We start from the raw sequence: 23,010 nt of genomic DNA, 5'->3' as shown, positions 1-23,010 counted from the left end.
ATGTAAATGTTTCATGATATTTGTTATATTATATCACCTTTATCTATCAATATTGTTGAAAAAGTCCAAACTTTGCATGGGGTGTACTTACTTTTTCACGTGACTAGGTCAGAGATATACAGTATCGATATTTTTCCTCTTTGAAAAAAAGGAAAGTTGAGATCAATAGTAATGATGCATTTCCTTATGATCGATTAATCTACTGGTGTGGAATTGAGGGGATGGCTTCTTGCACTGTGTATTGAAGCAATATTGACCTTCCAAGCAGATGGGGGATCTCATTCCTTCAGTTTGGGGAGGGCAGGCAGGGAGAGTTTGTAATTTGACCGACAAACATGGCCAACACAACTAAGATGAATGCAGGTGAGTACAGGAATGGACAGACTAAAGTATTAATGGTGTACATGATGAACAACATGGTAAACCAGACAATTCCAGAACGGGGGGAGGGTGGGGGAAGGGGGGGGGGTCTTTGAGCAGAAAGACCCTTATCAAGCAGCATGTTTTGAACACCATATTCAATTAACAATCAACGAGCATCTGGAAAATACGACATTCTCATTCGATTTTGCTCCCCGCCCATTGCCCCTCTCCCCCAATGCTTAAGGTCGAACAACTACAGTAAACCCTCTTCCAAAGTGGATTCGTTTACGTGCATGGGAATAAATGTGACGCTTATTTCCTGAACACGCATAAAACTTGAATATGCAGTAGTTTGAATCTAGCACTGTGACCATGTCGTGTGCAGAGTTGATGCCTCCCACCATCTTATACCACCAACTGTTTTCAGTCTGTGCAGTGCTTATGCCAAGGAAATTTGTGAAACTCAGTTATTTATGTGCATTATGTACCTTTTAAATGCAATATGGCACTGAAATGGTCAAGCCTCTCCACGAAGTGATTTTAGACGAGTTGTGTGCGGGGATGATTAGCGTCATTGGACCATGAGTATCATGTGAAAGTCCACCATACGGACAATTATTTCAAGCCTGACTTCCTTTAGTTTATCGCAGAAAAAGTTAAGCCCTTGAACAGGTGAAGAGGACATACATAATCGAAGGCAGCACATGGATTTAAGTCTTTCAAGGATGGACTTTCACTTTGTATAAATGCATTCAGAAATGAAATGATGATGCCCTGGCCTCAAACAATTAACAACCACCCTACAAACTTACATTTGTATTCCCTCTGAGGTTTTAACAACAAAAAAAAATGTAGAAAATATTTGTGAAGACGCTGTTTTGCGGCTGCATTCCTCTGTACCCAATAGGTCGTAAACGTACGCATCATGCTTTTCCTGAACAGTTTTCTAGGAAACTCAGCCCAAGTTGGATGAGGGTTTACTGTATTGCTTATCACATTGGAATACTTTTTCAATATTTCCTGAAGGTAGTATAAGAGTTTTACAAAAGACTTGGACTAAAGAAACAAAAAAGTGTGCTTCAATATTGTGAAAATGTCATTTCAGATTCCATCTCAAGCTGTGATGAAGAATCAAAAAGAAAATTGATTCAAATTCCTTTTCTTTTAACCTTTCCATTCCCTCTCCTTCACAACCTTTCTTGTGTATAAACATTTTTGTAATAAAGATTTTCTGATACTTTCACATGAGGGGAGAGACACTCAAGGAGATGGTATTCATAGAATACTTACCCTGTGCAGTCAACTTGGTGCAAGCCACCTCTTCTGTTTTTGAAGGTTTTTTTTTTCTTTTTCTTTGATTCAATATGGCTGCCAGGCCACGAGAGTGATGACATCATAAATTTATATTCTCTAATATAATTGTTGAGTAGATCATGCTCAAGAAATTTCAAACTGATCAAACTAAGCGTTGTCCCTGTCGAATTATGATGTCATAATTACAGCACCAATGGCATCATCATCGAATTATGTTATTCCCCATGAGGAGTTCTTTATAATGAGTCACGTTTCAATTTTTCCCATGGAGCGGTTTCGGAGATATAGAGCAACGCTTTTCGGCTTTTCTTAGATGGTGCCTGTACCAGTGACCGATGACGTCACAATTATCATGAAAATATTCTACAGGAGGCACTCCTATGGTGAAAATTTCGTGTCCAACAGTTGCAGAGAGAAAAAATTCATACTGATTGGATGAAGTGTTGTACTTGTCGAATTATGACGTCATAATGAAGGCACCAATGACTAATATATCTTATTCTCCATGCCAAGTACTTGACTGAGCCATGTTTCAATTTTTTTCCTCTGGGCGGTTTCAGAGATAGTGGAACGTTTTTTCCCAAAAGATGGCGTCTGTGCCACCTGACCTATGACGTCACAATTACGAATAAAAAAAATTCTGCAGGCGATTCTATGGTAAAATTTCATGTCAATCGGACCAACTGTTGCCAGGAAATGCATTTTTTTAATGCAGACGCGCACGCCACACGTATGATCACAACTGATCTAACCGTGCTTTTCGCTTCGCAAGCGCAGGGTAATAAACACTGAAATGAGTTATGTGGAGGAATGAGATGCTGGACAAATGGGATTCAAACTTGGGTCCCAGCAACTTGAGCAGTTTGCTCAGAGGGAACCAGGAACTGGACAATCCCACAATTTCACCCAAAAGAGCACCCGTGTACAGTCAGTTTATCAACATGGTAAAGCAGCCTGCTTCACAAGGGGGGGCTGGGGCATAATGGTGAGAGGGGTGGGGTGTGGATGTGGTGTGCATGGTGAGTAACTTGGGAGGGATGGGGGCCCTGGTGATGGGGGGAGGGAGGGACTATAGCACAAGGAGAGGATATTGAAGGGACAAGAAAGCAGGGAAGCTGCACAAAAGGGAGAAGGGGAACCTCACCAAACAGAGAGGAAGGGAAACAGTATCAGAAGTTGTCACTCAAACTCAAGTCTCACTCAGCCATGATCTCTCTTGGTTAAGCCACAATTCAAAGTTTGCCTCCAAAGCAAGCAGGAAAACGAGCTTCCTCCATCGTACAAAGTCCTTCCTTGGCACACCTGAGTTCCGATCCACCGACAAGGCTTTCATCCAAAGCTTGATGGAGTACTGCTCTCCCCTCCAAGTTGGCTCTGCCTCACATCTTGCTTGCCTTGATGCCATGGAAGCCAAAGCTTTCTAGATCATTGGAATATGTCATGATGAAGCAGAGTCTCTGGGATAATCACTTTGCCATCACCGACAGATTGGTGGTCTCTGTCCGCCTCATTACTGGTCTGGCACCCTCTGTTCCACCGAAACCATTGGAGTGATGAATAACACGAATCGGGGTTTGGCAGATGCCAGGAGAGCGCTACCTGCCCAAATGCATAGTGCCAACAGTAAAGTTTGGTGGAGGAGGAATAATGGTCTGGGGCTGTTTTTCATGGTTTGGGCTAGGCCACTTAGTTCCAGTGAAGGGAAATCTTAATGCAACAGCATACAATGACATTCCAGACGATTGTGTGCTTCCAGCTTTGCGGTAACAGTTTGGGGAAGGCCCTTTCTTGTTTCAACATGAAAAATACCCCCGTGCACAAAGCGAAGTCCATACAGAAATGGTTTGTCGAGATCGGTGTGGAAGAACTTGACTGGCCTGCACAGAGCCCTGACCTCAACCCCATCGAACACCTTTGGGATGAATTGGAATGCGGACCGAGCCAGGCCTAATCGCCCAACATCAGTGCCCGACCTCACTGATGCTCTCATGGCTGAATGGAAGCAAATCCCTGCAGCAATGTTCCAACATTTAGTGGAAAGCCTTCCCAGAAGGGTAGAGGCTGTTATAGCAGCAAAGAGGGGACCAACTCCATTTCAATACCAATGATTTTGGAATGAGATGTTCGACGAGCACATACGAGTGTGATGTTCAGGTGTCCACATACTGTTGGCCATATAGTGTATATCGGTTGTTGTAGCCCGAGCACTCAAAGTTGAAGAAACTTAAATGCAGTCTTAATTCTTGGGCAAACCACAAAGTTGGCCTCCAAAGTCAGCAGTCAACTGGACATTCTCTGTCATATGAAGTCCTTCCTCAGCACACCTGAACTCCAATTCACCTGCAAGACTTTCATCCACAGCTTTATGGAGTACTGCTCTCCTCTCTGGGCTGGCTCCCCTGCCTCCCATCTTGCTCGGCATGATGCCTTGGAAACCAAGGCCTTCAACATCATTACAATCTCTCATGCCATCACAGACAGGTTGGTGGTCACAGACAGGTTGGAGACGGGTCTTCCCCCATCACCAGGTCTTCTTCGGCCTGCGTTCTGGTTTTGTACCCTCTGCTCTTTCCGTGCTGTGTACCCCTCAGGTTTATGCAGGACGCACACGGTCCACCATCAAACCCCTTCTCGTGAAACTACCAAAATCCAGGATCACTGCTCACCTCCACTTGTTATTCCTCTTTTCCCACCTGTGGAACCACCTTCCACATTCTCTTTTCCCATCTATGTAACCACCTTCCACATTCTCTTAAATCTCATTCTTCCCTCCATGTCTTAAAGACAGCTGTTCACCACTGTCTCGTCATCCCCATCCAAAATGATCTTTTATACACCTGTTAAACCTCCTCCACCCCACCAAAAAATGTGCTTATGTATCAATCTTGTCCACCCCTGATGTACTCCCCGACTACTCATCGTTACCTGTATCCCTTGTTTGTCAGTCTTCATCTACCTTTTCCCTCTACCTTACTGTTGGTGTTTTCCCCTTTCTCATGCTGCTCCCTTTGTTGTATCCTGATCTATTCTGTCCTTGTTATTCCATGAGCCAAACCATGTATTTTTTTTTAAACCTCAGTGGTAGTGGTACCAAAGTGGTACCCCACCAAATGGAAAGGAAGTGGTACCCCATGAAATGGAAAGGAAGTGTGTCCCCACCAAATGGAAAGGAAGTGGTACCCCACCAAATGGACAGGAAGTGTGTCCCCACCAAATGGACAGGAAGTGGTACCCCACCAAATGGAAAGGAAATGTGTCCCCACCAAATGGAAAGGAAGTGTGTCTCCACCAAATGGACAGGAAGTGGTACCCCACCAAATGGAAAGGAAGTGGTACCCCACCAAATGGAAAGGAAGTGTATCCCCACCAAATGGAAAGGAAGTGGTACCCCACCAAATGGAAAGGAAGTGGTACCCCACCAAATGGAAAGGAAGTGTCCCCACCAAAGGAAGGGGAAGTTTGTTGTGAAGTGAAAGGTAATATTAAATGATCTCCGACCCTATTCATTTGTGGGTGCATGGAAGTGTTTTTGGCCCCCACCAAAAATTTTATTCATGGATTTCTTCAAAATGCCAACAGGATTAGAACAACACCTGGGAAGGACAGGTAATCCTCCGAGTATACGTGTACATACATACATACATACATATACAGACTTGGCATTTAATATGGAATATTTTTTTTGTGGGGGTGAACTTACTTTTCAAGATGACTTAGAACCAAAAGTTCATTGGAATTATGTTTAAATTATTCTAGATTTTGTTAATGTGACCTTCAAAAGAAACAAAAACCACATTTGACATTTCGAAGCAAATAAATTGATCCTTGAAAGTGATGTAAACTGATATCGAACTCAATTCACGGACAGTACTGTGTTAAACTTCTGTACGTTTTCCAGAAGTATCTCTTTATTTTACACATTAGCCAAAAAAATTTTCAACAAAAACAAAGGCTAAATTATGACTGGGATTACGGACAGTATAATTACAGTTCAGTACTTCGTGTAACCCCCACGAGCATTCAGGAGAGCACGTACACGTCGAGGCATGCTGTTCACGAGATTTGCCAAGGTTTGGACAGGAATCGCTTGCCATGCAGTGACAATAGTCTGCTGCAATTCACGCACAGAGGCGGGCTGCTGGTCCAAGTTGTCGATTTGACGCGTTAATTCTGCCCACAAGTTCTCTATCGGATTCATATCCGGGGACATGGCAGGCCACTCCATATGCTCTACACTACAGTAAGCAAGAAAGTGTTGGATCATGCGAGCACGATGAGGCCGTGCATTGTCATCTTGGAAGACAAAGTTTCCTCGAAAGGCTGCACGAGCAAATGGAAGCAATGTTTCTTCCAGAATGACCCTGTACTTGAACTGGTTCAGGTTTCCATTCAGAACAACCAGGTCAGTTTTGCCCCCTGCATGAAAAGCAGCCCAAACGGTCACCCCACCACCTCCAGCTTGGACTCTTGGCACTATACAATCTTCGTTGTGGGCTTCATGCACTTGTCTGCACACTCGGACACGGCCATCTTGACGATAGACCAGAAATCTAGACTCGTCACTGAAGGTCACGTGATTCCAGTGTCCTGGCTGCCATTGACGGTGCTCTCTGGCCCACTGCAATCGGCGCTGGCTGTGGTGTCTGGTCAGGCGTGGCTTTCTCAGGGAACGCCTGGCACGATAGCCTGCTTGAACCAGTTGTTGGTTGACTAGCCTTCTGGATACAGGCACATTTGTCAGTTGCTGCCACTCAGCCCTAAGCCGATTAGCTGACTTGGTACGGCATTGCAGACTAAGCGGTGCAGCTGGCGATCATCTCTCCTTGTGGTTCTGCGTGGACGTCCTGGCCTCGGTATTGGAGTCGGGACACCCCTATGAGCATTTCGTTTCAGGATCTTTGACACCTGACCTTGAGTGATGCCATACTGCCGAGCAATAGCACGCTGTTTCATGCCAGAATTTCGTAAAGCTACCACTCCATGACAAACAGCATTGTCAAGTTGACGGACCATCTCCAGAGGAAGCGGCAATAACTTTTGGAGACGTGCAGCAGTTGTTTTCCACTAATACAGAATGCAACAACCCTTATATACCCGATTGTGAAGCCAATCGTCAAATGTACCTGTCCTTACATTTTGTCACGCCACCTGTGATATAATCCTGTTATTGACTTCTTGCTGCGAAAGACAATCAGTGACATGGTTCTTTCAACAAAGACATCACCGAAGGGTAAAAGAAACTCACCAGATTGATATACTGAGTTCAGAAAGTAAACCCAAGTCAAGAAAAAAAAATATTCCATATTAAAAGCCAAGTCTGTTTATGCATATAATATATATATATAATATATATATATATATATATATATATATATATATATATATATATATATATATATATATATCACGCTATATAGCGTGTAGCTATAGCGTGTAGCGTGTAGCGCTATATATAGCGTGTAGTGTGTATATATATATATGTATATATATATATATATATATATATATATTGTTGTGGATATGAGAATGTTTTTTTTTTTTTTGTTGTAGTGTAAATTGTTGTAAAGATCACCCTTTGTAAATGTCATGATCGTTGTAAATACCTCCATAATTGTAAAGGTCAAAGGTCGCCCCCTTAATTAATTCATCGCATACACCTAGCCAATCTTAAGCCCTTCTAAGTAGTTATCTCTTTATTCTATGTGAGTTTAAGGCTCTGTTGGCCATTAATTGACACTCCATTGCACCGAATCAAATAAGAATAGCTCCCCTTCAATAATTACATTTCCCAGCCCAAACTCCCTCTCTGGGTAAAGCAGCTTCACAAGCGTGGGGTGCGTGCCCTCTCATTTCGCTGCAAATAGTGAATACGTGCTCCGTGCTCTGTTTGAACAGGAGGGGCGGGGTCTCCGGGAAGAGGCAAGCCCAGGGCATGCCACGAGGGACGGGGCTGTTCAGCCCCATGCCCAAATAAGGGAACAAGCCCGTAGCTCGCCACGAGGGGCGCGCCGTTTGGCGCCATGTCCAAATAAGGAGGCAAGCCCGTGGCATTGCCATATAAGGTCACAGAGCACGGGGGGAGGGCGGTACCGAAACCGACGAGGGCGTGTCACACCCGCGCTTGAAGAGGATATATGCGTGCGAAGATCGCGCAAGAGAGAGATGAGTGAGGGAGCCCCACGAGCAGTTCTGTGAAGGGAGTTGCTTGAAGGTTCATGAGAGTTGAACAAAGTAGGTACAAGGTCGGAGAGAAGGCACGAACGAGAGGCGTGATCTAGCAAGACTGAGAGACGTGAGGGGGTGCCTGTATTGCGGCAATAGGCCGACACCCTCTAGGCCCTATCGCCGGTCGGTGAGACGCGAGGCTGTGTTTGCCGGGTTTTCGCCTCGACCCCAAAGCGTGAATCGGAGCGCGCGCTTGGAGCCGGACCTCGACGCCTACCATCTGCCTGGACCCTCCTCTGCCATCCCAAACCATCCCTGCCTTTCCATCCTTTTGTGTACGTGAGTTTGTTCTGTGTGTCTTGTCCCTGGGTATTAATTAAGCTTGTATAAGTTAATATTTGCACTGTGTCACCTGCTTTTTTCCATTTTCCCTGTATATAACCTTGACTGCTCCTTTTGCTTAGTGTGTGTAAATAATAAATCCTGTTACTCTTCTGTACGTCTTCTTCTTCTTCTTCCTCTTTACATTCGGTCGCTTTAGAGGTTTCCAAATTGAATACCTGTGGCGCGATTTCGGCCAACGTCCAGGAATCGGGTTAGTCGGGGTAACTGTTCGGCCGCGGTGCCATCCGCTCGGCAAAACAACATCTTATCCGCGGTCCGTAACAATATATATATATATACATATATATACATATATATACATATATATATATACATATATATATATATATACATATATATATACATATATATATACATACATATATATATATACATATATATATACATAGTCATATATATATACATATATATATACATATATATATACATATATATATATATACATATATATATATATATACACATACATATATATATATATATACATATATACAGTGAAACCTTGACTTACGAGTTTAATTCGTTCTGTGACCGAGCTCGTAACTCAATTTGCTCGTTTCTCAAATTAAATTTCCCCATTAAAATGAATTGAAATGCTATTAATCCGTTCCAGCCCCCCAAAACCCACACCAATTTTTTTTGAAATATATATGTATAAATATCTCGCGCTTTATATTTCACCTGTATGCAGCATACAAGTTGGCAGGATGGCCTGGACTGGAGGTACGCACACTTGACTCTAAACTGTCCAGCCTGGGTTTGAATCCCGACCCAGCTATAACCTGTCATGTCGGTGTTTCACAGGCAGGGTGATTCATCAATGTGTGTACCGCTAAACTGGGCGCCCCGTTTGCGTCCCATTAGTTGTTGGATTTTAAGGATCTCACCGTGTCTTCCACAAAGAGAAGGCGAGCTATCGGCGGCACTCTGAACAAGTTGTGGCCTGGCATGCTCTTCTCCTCTGCCGTTATATACGTCCTCCTCGGCATCTTTTTCCAGAAGAGTGCTGTCTCGTCACAGTTGAAGATTTGCTGGGGGATGTATCCTTCGGCTTCTATCAGTTCGGCAAAAGTTATAATAAAATCTTCAGCTGCCTTCACATCCGAGCTTGCTGCCTCACCATGCCTGATGACGGAGTGAATGCCGGTCCTCTTCTTAAAATTATCAAACCATCCCCGACTGGCTTTGAATGACTCTTCCGATGCCTCGTCCGTTGATGTTCCCGCCGTCTGCTGCACCAAATCCCCGTAAATGTCTCGTGCCTTCTCAGATGATGCTCTCGGTCACAGTATCTCCTGCGAGCTGCTTCTCCGTCAACCACACAAACAACAACTTCTCCATCTCTTCATGGACAGAGGTCCGGAGCTTTGAAATAATCTTAACGCCCTTGGCTGGCGTTATAGCCTTTATCGACTCCTTCTGCTTCAAAATTGTACATATCGTAGAAGTACTACGATCGTACTGCCTCGCCAAGTCGACAACACGCACACCTCGCTCATGTTTTTCGACGATTATGTGTTTTATATCCAAGCTCGCTCGCTCGTAACTCAGATCTCGGCTCGCATCACAAAGCAAAAAACCGACCGAGCGACGGCTCGTATCTCGGAAAACTCGTAAGTTGGTGCACTCGTAAGTCAAGGTTTCACTGTATATACATATATATATATACATACATACATACATATATACATATATATACATACATACATACATATATATACATACATACATATACATACATACATACATATACATACATATATATACATACATACATATATATACATACATATACATACATACATACATATATATATATATACGTGTGTGTGTGTGTGTGTGTGTGTGTGTGTACGTGTGCGTGTGTGCGTGTGTGTGTGTGTGTGAAATAGAAACTCTACAATACGAGCAGGGTGCCTCATTTGCATTAAATAAATAATCGGAAGAAATTAAATAAGTAGTGGACAATAAGTTGAAATAATTATTGTCTGAAATAAGTAAGAGTCTTTCGATGAAATTAAATAAGTAGAGTCTTTCATTGAACTCGACGACTAAGAAGACCTATTGGTCGAAAGCTTGTCTGAAAAATTAAAGATCGACCGTCTTGAAGGTACGTCCAGGACTTATTTAATTTCTTCCGATGACATACATATATACATGTATATACACACACTTTATGGCCAAAAGTATGCGGACATCCCTTCTAATTAGTGGATTCAGCTGTTTCAGACACACCCATTGCTGACAGGTATGTATATAATCAAGCAGACAGCTATGCAATCACCATAGACAAAAAAACTCCATAAACAAACATCTCAGAGATGTCTCCATAGACTTGCATCAATAGATCCACAACATCGGCAGATAACTTACATAAATATATCCACATCGGTAGATAACTTACATAAATATATCCACATCGGTAGATAACTTCCATAAATATATCTACATCGGTAGATAACACATAAATATATCCACATGGGTAGATAACTTACAAAAATATATCCACATCGGTAGATAACTTACATAAATATATCCACATCGGTAGATAACTTCCATAAATATATCCACATCGGTAGATAACTTCCATAAATATATCCACATCGGTAGATAACTTCCATAAATATATCCACATCGGTAGATAACTTACATAAATATATCCACATGGGTAGATAACTCAAATAAATATATCCACATTGGTAGATAACTTACAAAAATATATCCACATCGGTAGATAACTTCCATAAATATATCCACATCGGTAGATAACTTCCATAAATATATCCACATCGGGAGATAACTTACAAAAATATAGCCACATCGGTAGATAACTTCCGTAAATATATCCACATCGGTAGATAACTTCCATAAATATATCCACATCGGTAGATAACTTCCATAAATATATCCACATCGGTAGATAACTTCCATTGAGCTTGAAAGTGGTTGGATGTCAATGAAAGCTAGTCTGTTGGGAGCCGTTGGTGAGGTATGTGGATGGACAAAAGGACCACTGAGGCACTCGGTAATATGGTGGTGGGATGATGAAGTTGGAAAGAGGATTGACGAGAAGAGGAAGAAGTTCAAGGAGTGGCAGAAGGCGAAGGGTACGGGAGCAGAAACAGCAGAGCATGAAAGTTATAAGGCAGCCAGGAAGGCTGCAAAGAAAGAGGTAGCAAAGGCGCAGGAGGCATGTAGGAAAATGTTCGGAGAACGCTTGGATTCGGAAGAGGGTCAGAAAGCAGTATTCAGGATTGCAAAGCACATAGCAAAAGAGAGGTGTGATGTGATGGGGGTGAGTTGCTTGAAGGATGAAGTGGGACAAATCATTGTCGACCCAGATGGAATTAAAGGAAGATGGAAAATATATATGGAAATGCTGTTGAATACAGAGAATGAATGGGATGGCAAACTACTATAGTTGAGATGGATGAGAGTAACCCAGTTTTAGGACCAACAGAGAAGATAACTGAGAAGGAAGTTGAGGAAGCGATAAAAGCAATGAAGAGTGGAAAAGCGGGAGGGCCGACGGGAGTTGTGGGAGATATGTTGAAGGCAGCAGGAAGTTGGGGTGTGAAGAGAATGAGAGATCTGTAATCTGGTGGTGAAAGAAGGCCGCATTCCAGTGGATTGGGAACTGATTACCCTCGTCCCTCTATACAAGGGGAAAGGTGACCCTCTGGAGTGTGGCTCGTACCGAGCGATAAAGTTATTGGAGCATGGAATGAAGGTATTGGAAAGGGTGTTGGAGAGGAGGATAAGGAAGAAAGTGAAGATCGACGAAATGCAGTTTGGATTTATGCCAGGAAGAGGAACGACAGATGCGCTTTTCATTGTGAGGCAGTGGCAGGAGAAGTACATGGAGAAAAGGAAGAAGTTGTTTTTTGGGTTTGTTGATCTGGAGAAAGCATTCGATAGGGTTCCACGCAAAGTATTGACATGGGCATTGAGGAAGTTCGGAGTGGAGGAATGGTTGATCAGAGTAGTGATGGCAATGTACAAAAGAGCGCGCACAGCTGTAAGGACGAAGGACAGGAACAGTGGTGAGTTTGAGGTGAAGGTGGGAGTGCATCAGGGGTCGGTACCAAGTCCACTACTATTTGTAGCTGTGATGGAGGTGCTGGCTCAGAACGTAAAGGAGGGTTTACCGTGGGAGTTGTTGTATGCAGATGATCTGGTGTTGATTGCGGAAAGTATGGATGGACTGAAGGAAAAGATGAACAAGTGGAAGGAATGTATGGAGACAAAAGGTCTGAAGGTGAATATCGGAAAGACAAAGGTGATGGCAAGTGGTAAAGCATGTGGTGAGGTGGAAAGAACTGGGAAGTGGCCGTGTGCTGTGTGCAGGAAGGGTGTCGGAGTGAACTCCATTCAATGTACAATGTGCGCTGAGTGGGTTCATCAAAAATGTAGTGGTCTGAGAGGGTCATTTACCAGTGTGGCAGCTACATTCAAATGTAAGGTGTGCACAGAGGGAGCTGCAGATGGAGGAAATGTTGAGTTGGATCTTGGAGACGGCGTGAAGCTGGAAGGTGTGAAAACATTTTGCTACCTCGGAGACATGCTGAATGGAGAAGGTGGATCAGACTCGGCAACGGTTGCTCGAGTGAGATGTGCATGGAAGAAGTTTTGGGAACTGAGTGGCGTGCTGATGAGGAGGAGAGTGTCGCTGAAGCTGAAGGGAAAGGTGTATGCTGCATGTGTGAGAAGTGTTATGATTTATGGGAGCGAGACATGGGTAATGAACGTAGAGCAGCAACGAAGGTTGGAAAGGGTGGAAATGCGAATGGTTCGATGGATGTGCGGAGTATCGTTGAGAGAGAGGAAGACAAATGATGAATTGCGAAAGATGATGGGAATAGAGCCTGTGATTGATGCATTGAAGAGGAACAGGTTGAGATGGTTTGGTCATGTGTTGAGGAAGGATGAAAGTGACTGGTTGAGAAGAGTGATGGAAATGAATGTAGAAGGAAGTAGAAGACGGGGAAGACCGAGAAAGACTTGGCTAAAGATGGTGGAAGAAGAAATGCGGGCAAGGGGTTAACAAGGAGAGATGCAGAAAATAGGGCAAAATGGAGAAGATTGTCATGGGGACCACAAGGCTAACCCCCACCCTCGCAGGGAAAATGGCCTTAAAATGCATGTTGGTAGATAACTTCCATAAATATATCCACATCGGTAAATAACTTACATCAATAGATCCACAACCTGGGTATATTACTTACATAAATATATCCATAACCTCGGAAGATAACTTACATAAATAGATCCACAACATCCGTAGATTACTTCCATCAATAGATCCACAACCTCGGTATATTACTTACATCAATAGATCCACAACCTCGGTATATTACTTACATCAATATATTCACAACCTCGGTATATTACTTACATAAATATATCCATAACCTCGGAAGATAACTTACATAAATGGATCCACAACATCCGTAGATTACTTACATCAATAGATCCACAACCTTGGTATATTACTTACATCAATAAATCCACAACCTCGGTAAATTACTTACATCAATAGATCCACAACCTCGGTATATTACTTACATCAATAGATCCACAACATCGGTAAATTACTTTCATCAATATATCCACAACCTCGGTATATTACTTGCATCAATATATCCACAACCTCGGTATATTACTTACATCAATAGATCCACAACCTCGGTATATAACGTACATCAATATATCCACAACATCGGTAAATTACTTTCATCAATATATCCACAACCTCGGTATATAACTTCCATCAATATATCCACAACCTCGGTATATTACTTACATCAACATATCCACAACCTCGGTATATTACTTACATCAATATATCCACAACCTCGGTAGATTACTTTCATCAATAGATCCACAACCTCGGTATATTATTTACATCAATGGATCCACAACCTCGGTGGATTACTTACATCAAAAGCTCCACAACCTCGGTATATTACTTCCATCAATAGATCCACAACCTCGGTATATTACTGACGTCAATAGATCCACAACCTCGGTATATTACTTACATCAATAGATCCACAACATCGGTAAATTACTTTCATCAATATATCCACAACCTCGGTATATCACTTGCATCAATCGATCCACAACCTCGGTATATTACTTACATCATTAGATCCACAACCTCAGTATACTACTGACATCAACAGATCCACAACCTCGGTATATTACTTACATCAATATATCCACAACCTCGGTAGATTACTTCATCAATAGATCCACAACCTCGGTATATTACTTCCATCAATAGATCCACAACCTCGGTATATTACTTACATCAATAGATCCACAACCTCGGTATATTACTTCCATCAATGGATCCACAACCTCGGTATATTACTTGCATCAATAGATCCACAACCTCGGTATATTACTTACATCAATAGATCCACAACCTCGGTATATTACTTACATCAATAGATCCACAACCTCGGTTTATTACTTCCATCAATAGATCCACAACCTCGGTAGATTACTTACATCAATAGATCCACAACCTCGGTATATTACTTACATCAATAGATCCACAACCTCGGTATATTACTTACATCAATATATCCACAACCTTGGTAGATTACTTCCATCAATAGATTCACAACCTCGGTATATTACTGACATCAATAGATCCACCTCAGTATATTACTTACATCAATACATCCACAACCTCGGTAGATTACTTACATCAATACATCCACAACCTCGGTATATTACTTGCATCAATATATCCACAACCTCAGTATATTACTTACATCAATATATCCACAACCTCAGTATATTACTTACATCAATATATCCACAACATCCGTAGATTACTTACATCAATATATCCACAACCTCAGTGGATTACTTTCATCAATAGATCCACAACCTCGGTATATTACTTACATCAATAGATCCACAACCTCGGTATATTACTTGCATCAATAGATCCACAACCTCGTTATATTACTTACATCAATAGATCCACAACCTCGGTAGATTACTTACATCAATATATCCACAACCTCAGTGGATTACTTTCATCAATATATCCACAACCTCAGTACATTACTTACATCAATAGATCCACAACCTCAGTATATTACTTACATCAATAGATCCACAACCTCAGTTGCGTCTCGGCAGTCAGACTTTACTCAAAAATATTTAATGTATAATCATAGTTATAACTCCCATCACACATTTCATTAAGTGATAATACATTAAATCATGCATATCTTACCTGAAATATAACAATATAGGAGTGTTCATTTGTTTTATACCTCTACCAACCCCCCCCCCCCTCCCCCCTCCCCCTGATCTCCCAATGTCCCTGTTCTCTGCTGTTGTTGTGCTTGTGTGCTTCCCTCTTTCCCGATCTCGTCTCCCGCTCCCTTTACTATATGTTAAATGTGTCCGTTTATGTTTTTTGTGATTAATGTTGGCTCTTACATGAGCTTCGATCTTGTACACAAAATGTTTTTTTTTTTTTTCACGTCCACCAACCAGCACAACCACCTCACTTTCCATTGAATGGAACTGTTATTAAAATGATGATTTATAACGGATTTTCTAGATGCTGCACTGTCTCCAAGCAACATCTCAAACCTGTAAACTGAAAACTTTTTTTTAATACCACGCACACACATACATACCAAAGGAGGAGGAATGGGAACCCCCATCAAAGGAAGGGGAAGGGAAATGGAAACCCCTCCAAAGGAAGGGGAAAGGAAATGTGAACCCCTCCAAAGGAAGGGAAAGGGAATGGAAACCCCTCCAAAGGAAGGGGAAATTAAATGGGAACTCCTCCAAAGTAAGGGGAAGGCAAAGGGAAACCCCTCCAAAAGGAAGAAGAAGGGAAATGGTAATCCCTCCAAAGGGAAGGTAAATGGGAACCCCTCGAAAGGAAGCAAAATGGGAACCCCCTCCAAAGGAGGGGAAGGGAAATGGGAACCCCATAAAAGGTAGGGGAAGGGAAATGGGAACCCCACAAAAGGAAGGGGAAGGGAAATGGGAACCCCACAAAAGGAGGGAAAATGGGAACCCCACAAAAGGAAGGGGAAGGGAAATGGGAAACCCACAAAAGGAAGGAAAATGGAAACCCCCCTAAAGGAAGGGAAATGGGAACCCTTCCAAAGGAAGGGGTAGGGAGATGATGGCAACTCCACAAAAGGAAGGGAAACAGGAACCCTTCCAAAGGAAGGGAAATGGGAACCCCTCCAAAAGAAGGGAAATGGGCACTCCTCCAAAGGAAGGGGAATGGAAATGGGAACCCCTCCAAAGGAAGGGGAAGGGAAATGGGACCTCCTCCAAAGGAAGGGGAAAGGAAATGTGAACCCCTCCAAAGGAAGGGAAATGGGCACCCCTCCAAAGGAAGGGAAATGGGCACCCCTCCAAAGGAAGGGAAATGGAAATGGGAACCCCTCCAAAGGAAGGGGAAGGGAAATGGGAACTCCTCCAAAGGAAGGGGAAAGAAAATGTGAACCCCTCCAAAGGAAGGGTAATGTGAACCCCTCCAAAGGAAGGGAAACGTGAACCCCTCCAAGGGAAGGGTAATGTGAACCCCTCCAAAGGAAGGGAAACGTGAACCCCTCCAAAGGAAGGGTAATGTGAACCCCTCCAAAGGAAGGGTAATGTGAACCCCTCCAAAGGAAGGGTAATGTGAACCCCTCCAAAGGAAGGGTAATGTGAACCCCTCCAAAGGAAGGGTAATGTGAACCCCTCCAAAAGAAGGGTAATGTGAACCCCTCCAAAGAAAGGGGAAGGGAAATGGGAAACCCTCCAAAGTAAGAGGAAGGCAAAGGGGAACCCCTCCAAAAGTAAGAGGGAGGGAAATGGGAACCCCTGCAAAGGAAGGGGAAGGCACAGGGGAACCCCTCCAAAGGGAAGGGAAATAGGAAACCCACCAAAGGAAAGGAAATGGGAACCCCCTGCAAAGGAAGGAAAATGGGAACTGCTCCAAAGGAAGGAAGGGAAATGGGAACTGCTCCAAAGGAAGGAAGGGAAATGGGAACTGCTCCAAAAGAAGGAAGGGAAATGGGAACCCCACCAAAGGAAGGGAATTGGGAACCCCTCCAAAGGAAGGGGAAGGGAAATGGGAACCCCTGCAAAGGAGAGGGAAGGCAAAGGGGAACCCCTCCAAAGGGAAGGCAAATGGTAATCCCTCCAAAAGAAAGGGAAAAGGGAACCCCCTGCAAAGGAAGGAAAATGGGAACCCCTACAAAGGAAGGGGAAGGGAAATGGGAACCACAAAAGGAAGGGGAAGGGAAATGGGAACCACAAAAGGAAGGGGAAGGGAAATGGGATCCCCTCTAAAGGAAGGGGAAAGTTAATGGGAACCCCTCCAAAGGAAGGGGATGGGAACCTCACAAAAGGAAGGGAAATTGGAACCCCAAAAAAGGAAAGGAAATGGGAACCCCAAAAAGGAAGGGGAAGGGAAATGGGAACCCCTCGAAGGGAAGGGGAAGGCAAAGGGGTATCCCACCAAAGGGAAGGGAAATAGGAACCCCTCCAAAGGAAAGGAAATGGGAACTTCTCCAAAGGAAGGAAGGGAAATGGGAACTCCACGAAAGTTAGGGAAATGGGAACCCCACAAAAGGAAGGGAATTAGGAACCCCTCCAAAAAGCAAGAGGAAAGGAAATGGTAATCCCTCCAAAGGATAGGGAAGGGAAATGGGAACCCCTCCAAAGGAAGGGGAATGGGAACCCATCCCAAGGAAGGGGAAGGGAAATGGGAACCCCTCCAAAGGAAGGGGAAGGGAAATGGGAACCCCTGCAAAGGAGAGGGAAGGCAAAGGGGAACCCCTCCAAAGGGAAGGCAAATGGTAATCCCTCCAAAGGAAGGGAATTGGGAACCCCTCCAAAGGAAGGGGAAGGGAAATGGGAACCCCTGCAAAGCAGAGGGAAGGCAAAGGGGAACCCCTCCAAAGGGAAGGCAAATGGTAATCCCTCCAAAGGAAGGGAAATGGGGACCCCTCCAAAGAAAGGGGAAGGGAAATGGGAACCCCTCCAAAGAAAGGGGAAGGGAAATGGGAACCCCTCCAAAGAAAGGGGAAGGGAAATGGGAACCCCTCCAAAGAAAGGGGAAGGGAAATGGGAACCCCTCCAAAGAAAGGGGAAGGGAAATGGGAACCCCTCCAAAGAAAGGGGAAGGGAAATGGGAACCCCTCCAAAGAAAGGGGAAGGGAAATGGGAACCCCTCACCCCTCCAAAGAAAGGGGAAGGGGAATGGGAATCCCCAAAATTAAACTTGAAAGCATCCCAAAATGCCAAAACCCGTCCACGTCCGCTTTGTAGTCGAACTAAACCTAACAAAAACAGCTAAAACCAGAATTGCACTCGGTAGAGCACACCACGCCTGACCGAACAGTTTACGTTTTGTATCCCACTGATAGGCTAAGTCTGCATGCGGACCTGAACCAAAGTCGAATCACCTTGTTCTTGTCACCTACATAATTCGTCCACCAAGTTCCGTCGTAATCCGTCCACAACTTTGAGGTATGCTTTGTATCGTTTTTGACCCCATCTCTCAATGGTGAAGAATCACTCAAATATTTAGTATCCAGATGCCGATCTTCACCAAAACCAAATCAGCTTGTCCTTTTGTCACACACCCAACCTGTCCACCAATTTTCGTCGGAATCCATCCATAACGTTTTGTGATACCTTGCCCACAAACAGACAGATAAAACAGGGGTGAAAACATAACCTCTGCCCACCTTTGGTGGCAGAGGTTAAAAAAAAAACAAGAAGTCAATTTATTAATAAGTGTTCTACATATTCTTGAAATAAAGGTTTGTTGAAAATTTGATGCCTAAGGCTCAAATGGTTAAAAATAAGGTTCGCCCCCTGGAGGGACACACGGACAAACAGACACAGACGCACACGCACGAGATTGTACACACCCCGTCTCCCAGTGTGCGAGTGGATGGGCTAACATTTTAAAATCAAACCGTATTGACCATGTAAACAATCGAAGTGTAGAACACAAATGTGCACACGACCTGCCACAGAGGTTTCATGGCTGAGCTCAATCGACAAGCTCAGCCCGAGAATGCCTTCAGGAACGCCATGCCCAACAAACTAGAGCTACCCAGGAAAAGCATCTGCACGAATACCTGGGCTGTCCCATCAAAGTTAATGCACCTGAAGTGAAAAAAAGGTTTGGGAATGCTTTTTAAAATGTGGGGGTAGAGGTTGGGAAGAGGGAGGATTCAAAGGCAGAGGGGTAGGTGGAGTGTTGGATTGTGAAGCTGAAGAGGAAGGAGATTGTATATAATAGGCCATAGTGAAGAAAGTTTGGATGTAGAGACAGGGTGGGGTGGATAGACAAAAGAGCTGATAGGGAGGATTTAAGCAAAAGAGGTGCAATAAAAAAGCAGCATTGCAGAATCATTTTGCAGGTGGGCGATGGTATGGAGACCATGATGGAAAGGGTAGGGAGGTATGGCAGATCTTCAAAGGAGTGCGTGATGGAAGGACCACCAAAGGCAACACAAGGTAGATAGAGTAAGGTAGTTTAAGAAAAGGCAAAGTGAGTATTTTGTCCCAGAATAAGCAAATGTGAGGGGTGCAAGGTAAGGCTAAGTGATGAATCAGGAGAGATGAGGTTAGACAGAATTTGAGGTGAATTGGAATAGGCTAAGGCAGAACAATAGAGGGGGTAGGGAGAATGGGGATGGGAGGTGTGAAGGGCTTTAAGGAAAAAGAAAAAAAAACTCCAACAAAAGCAACTAAAATAAAGTAATAAAAAACAGAACAACAGTTTAAAGGCTGTTTATTGAGCCAATTTGCATTCAGCCAACATAACCATACAGGAAAAGTAACTAACGTACAGTCAACATAACTAACGCGAAAGAACAAAATCAACTTGGAGCTTTGGAGAAGGTGAAATTAGTAAGTTTTGTCAAAGAAAGAAAAAAAAGAATGCATTAAAAGGAAGGAGACAGTAGTGGGGGGAACGTTAGTCGTGCGATGATAGAATTCAACTTGTGAAGTGAAAAATTTGGGATATTCTGACTAATTGATTAGGCTTAAACGCTGAGGGTGGATGAGAGGAGGGAGGTTCACTGTTAATCCGAATGAAATAGATATGGGAATGGACCTTGTGTCACGTGACAAATTATCTGACCTTTGACTCAAATCAATTTTCTAGTCTGCATCGACGACTTGGATCTCTCAGTCGTCATTTAAAATAATTTTTACAAAAGGATCTGTTTTTTCATCCAAAATCCAAAAGATGAACAAAAGCAGGTTTTTCCAACCATTCCCGACAAAATGAAAAATGTTTTGGACATTAATTGAATGGACAGGATGAGATTTTCTCTCTTGTGCAGCCAAGTAAAGGATTGGAGGGAGTCAGTATGATGGAATTGCTGTGAAGGGAGTTAAGAAATAGATATAATGGAAAATTCCAGGGGAAAACGATACCCAAAGAATAGTTATTTGGCAGGAAAGGAGAAAATTACATTTGATGTGAAGTGAAAAAAAGGAAAAAGCTCCAGCAAAATAACTAGTATACAGTCAACGTAACTAACGATACAGATAACATAACTAACGTCAACATCAAAGTAACTAAGAAAATCAACAAAGCAATTGTTTGAACATTTCAAGGGATTGGGGATGGGGTGGGGGTAGAGGCAGAAGCAGAGAGATAAAGACCAAGTTCTGCTGAGTGCACCAGAGCGAGTGCACAAGTACACCAGCAGGGAGTGCACCAGAGCGAGTGCACAAGTACACCAGCAGTGAGTGAACCAGAGCGAGTGCACAAGTGCACCAGCAGCGAGTGCACCAGCAAAGAGTGCACCAGCAAAGAGTGCACCAGCAACGAGTGCACCAGCAACGACTGCACCAGCAACGAGTGCACCAACAGCGAGTGCACCAACAGTGAGTGCACCAGCAGCGAGTGCACCAGCAGCGAGTGCGCGAGGCAACATCAGAAGAAAAACAAAGATGGGATGATAAGAGGGAAAGAAAACGAAGTGCCGGAAGTGGGAAAAACATGAATGCAGGCAAGAAATGTGGTTAGAAAAGAGGGGATTATGGGAAATGTTTTGCCAAGAAGGGAGTGCAAGCTCAGATGAGGGATTGAGATTTGAAAGGGAGTGCTAAAGAAAGGATTTGATGGAATGCTTTTTAAAATGTGTTAAAAAGTAATCCCATCTGATGCTTTGCCATTCTGGGCATTTAAAAGGTATTGATTAATGCAATCCCTTAACTATTTGGACATTTGGCAAATGATGTCCCTCCAATAAAATCGACTGTGTCGTTCTTCCTTTTACTTCCAAAGGAAATACTTCTCTATCTCACTTACTCCCCACCCCACCCCCTCCTCACCTATGGTTAGTTACACTTCATTTCCATAACCTAGACACTCATATCCAGCCCCCACCTAGAAAAAAACAAAAACATCCCTGCCATCCTTAAATCCATCCCCTAGTCTTTTTCAGAACCTCCCCCTCTTCTCTCACTCGCCTACTCGTATCACATTATTTTGCCACGATCAATTTCCGTGCCCACATCCCACCTCTTTACTTGTGTCCTTTGCTGGTTTTAAAGCTAACCTGCAGGACACGCTCCCCTAAACGGTAGCCATTCAAAGCAGCGACTGCTTGCCCGGCCTCCTCATGATGTGGCATCGTAACGAATCCAAAACCCTTGCACTTGGATGTAGCAAAGTCACGGATCACCTTCACATTTGTGACGGCACCAAAAGGACCAAAAAGCTGCCAAAGAACTCTCTCATCTGCTTCCTGACCGAGATTGTACACAAAGATGGACCATCCACCGTGTTGGTTATATCCCGGGTTTGCGAAAGCTGCGTTCGCGGTCCCCCCACCGTAGCACCCGGCAGCCGCGCCCAAACCCGGTGAAGCCCCGATCACGCTCGCCGCAGCACCTGCTCCCACCGCGTTCCCTCCGGGAGGTCCGTACCCTCCTGCAACAGGACCAAGGATACCAGGTGGTGCAGGGCCACCTGCTAGGCCTTCGATTGCCATTGGGGAAAATCTGCACCAACAAAAGAAAATAAAAAAGTTTAATGTGGCAAGCTAAAAAACAGAAATTTTTTCTTGTATACAAAGTGAAGGTCCGTGGAAAATCTAGAACGCAGAACGGATCAGGACACATCACAACAAAAGGTACAGCAGGGGGAGAAAGGGAAAATGGCAACAACAGGGCGGAGAGAGAAAATAGATGGAGATGGACAAACAAGGGATGCAGGTAACGATGACGGGTAGGAAGGAATGCAAGAGGTGGACAAGATGGACACAGAAGCAAAATTTGAGGGGGTTGTGGGAGGGAGGAGTGGTTTAACAAGTGTAGAAAAGATCATGGTTTTGGATGGGGGACGATCAGATGATGGTGAAGAGCTTCTTGAAGACCTGGAGGGAAGAATGAGATTGAAGAGATTGTGAATGTTGGTTCCACAGGCGGGAAAGAAGAGGAACGAATGAGTGAAAACACAGATTTCTCTGTCCCGTACTCATCCACCGTGTTAGTTGTATCCTGTATCCAAGCTGCTGGAGAAGACATGTGGGGAAGGGGGGTGGGTGGGTGGTGAGGGAGGATGGCTTAAATGGAGCCACAACACCCTCTGCCCCTTCCCAGGGTCAGAAGGAATCATTCAACTTTTCAAAGAGGAACGGAAATAAATAAAGATCAATGTTAAAAATGATAGTGTCAAGGCCCATGACAATAGTGGGGCGGCTTAGCCCAAATATTCAAAAGAATTGTGCATTTTGTGATACA

The 23,010-nt window shown here is 43.7% G+C and overlaps 2 protein-coding genes across 4 annotated transcripts in view; one reads left to right on the top strand and one right to left on the bottom strand.

The window, feature by feature from the left end:
* Positions 1-1,606, top strand: part of LOC137421312 (protein HGV2) — a 40,763-nt gene extending 39,157 nt beyond the window's left edge. For both annotated transcript variants that reach the window (XM_068107225.2, XM_068107224.2), the window contains one exon: positions 1,469-1,606. In XM_068107225.2, coding sequence (XP_067963326.2) covers positions 1,469-1,510 — 42 coding nt within the window. In that variant the 3' untranslated portion in view covers positions 1,511-1,606. The remainder of the gene's footprint in view (positions 1-1,468) is intronic.
* Positions 1,607-20,021: 18,415 nt separating this feature from the next.
* LOC137421319 (ELAV-like protein 1) overlaps positions 20,022-23,010 on the bottom strand; it is a 58,501-nt gene continuing 55,512 nt past the window's right edge. For both annotated transcript variants that reach the window (XM_078771573.1, XM_078771574.1), the window contains exon 7: positions 20,022-22,269. In XM_078771573.1, coding sequence (XP_078627699.1) covers positions 21,792-22,269 — 478 coding nt within the window. In that variant the 3' untranslated portion in view covers positions 20,022-21,791. The remainder of the gene's footprint in view (positions 22,270-23,010) is intronic.

The sequence above is a fragment of the Myxine glutinosa genome, chromosome 2 (assembly GCF_964187855.1).
Source record: "Myxine glutinosa chromosome 2, kmMyxGlut1.1, whole genome shotgun sequence".
Lineage (NCBI taxonomy): Eukaryota > Metazoa > Chordata > Myxini > Myxiniformes > Myxinidae > Myxine > Myxine glutinosa.
This window is presented reverse-complemented; position numbering and strand designations above follow the sequence as displayed.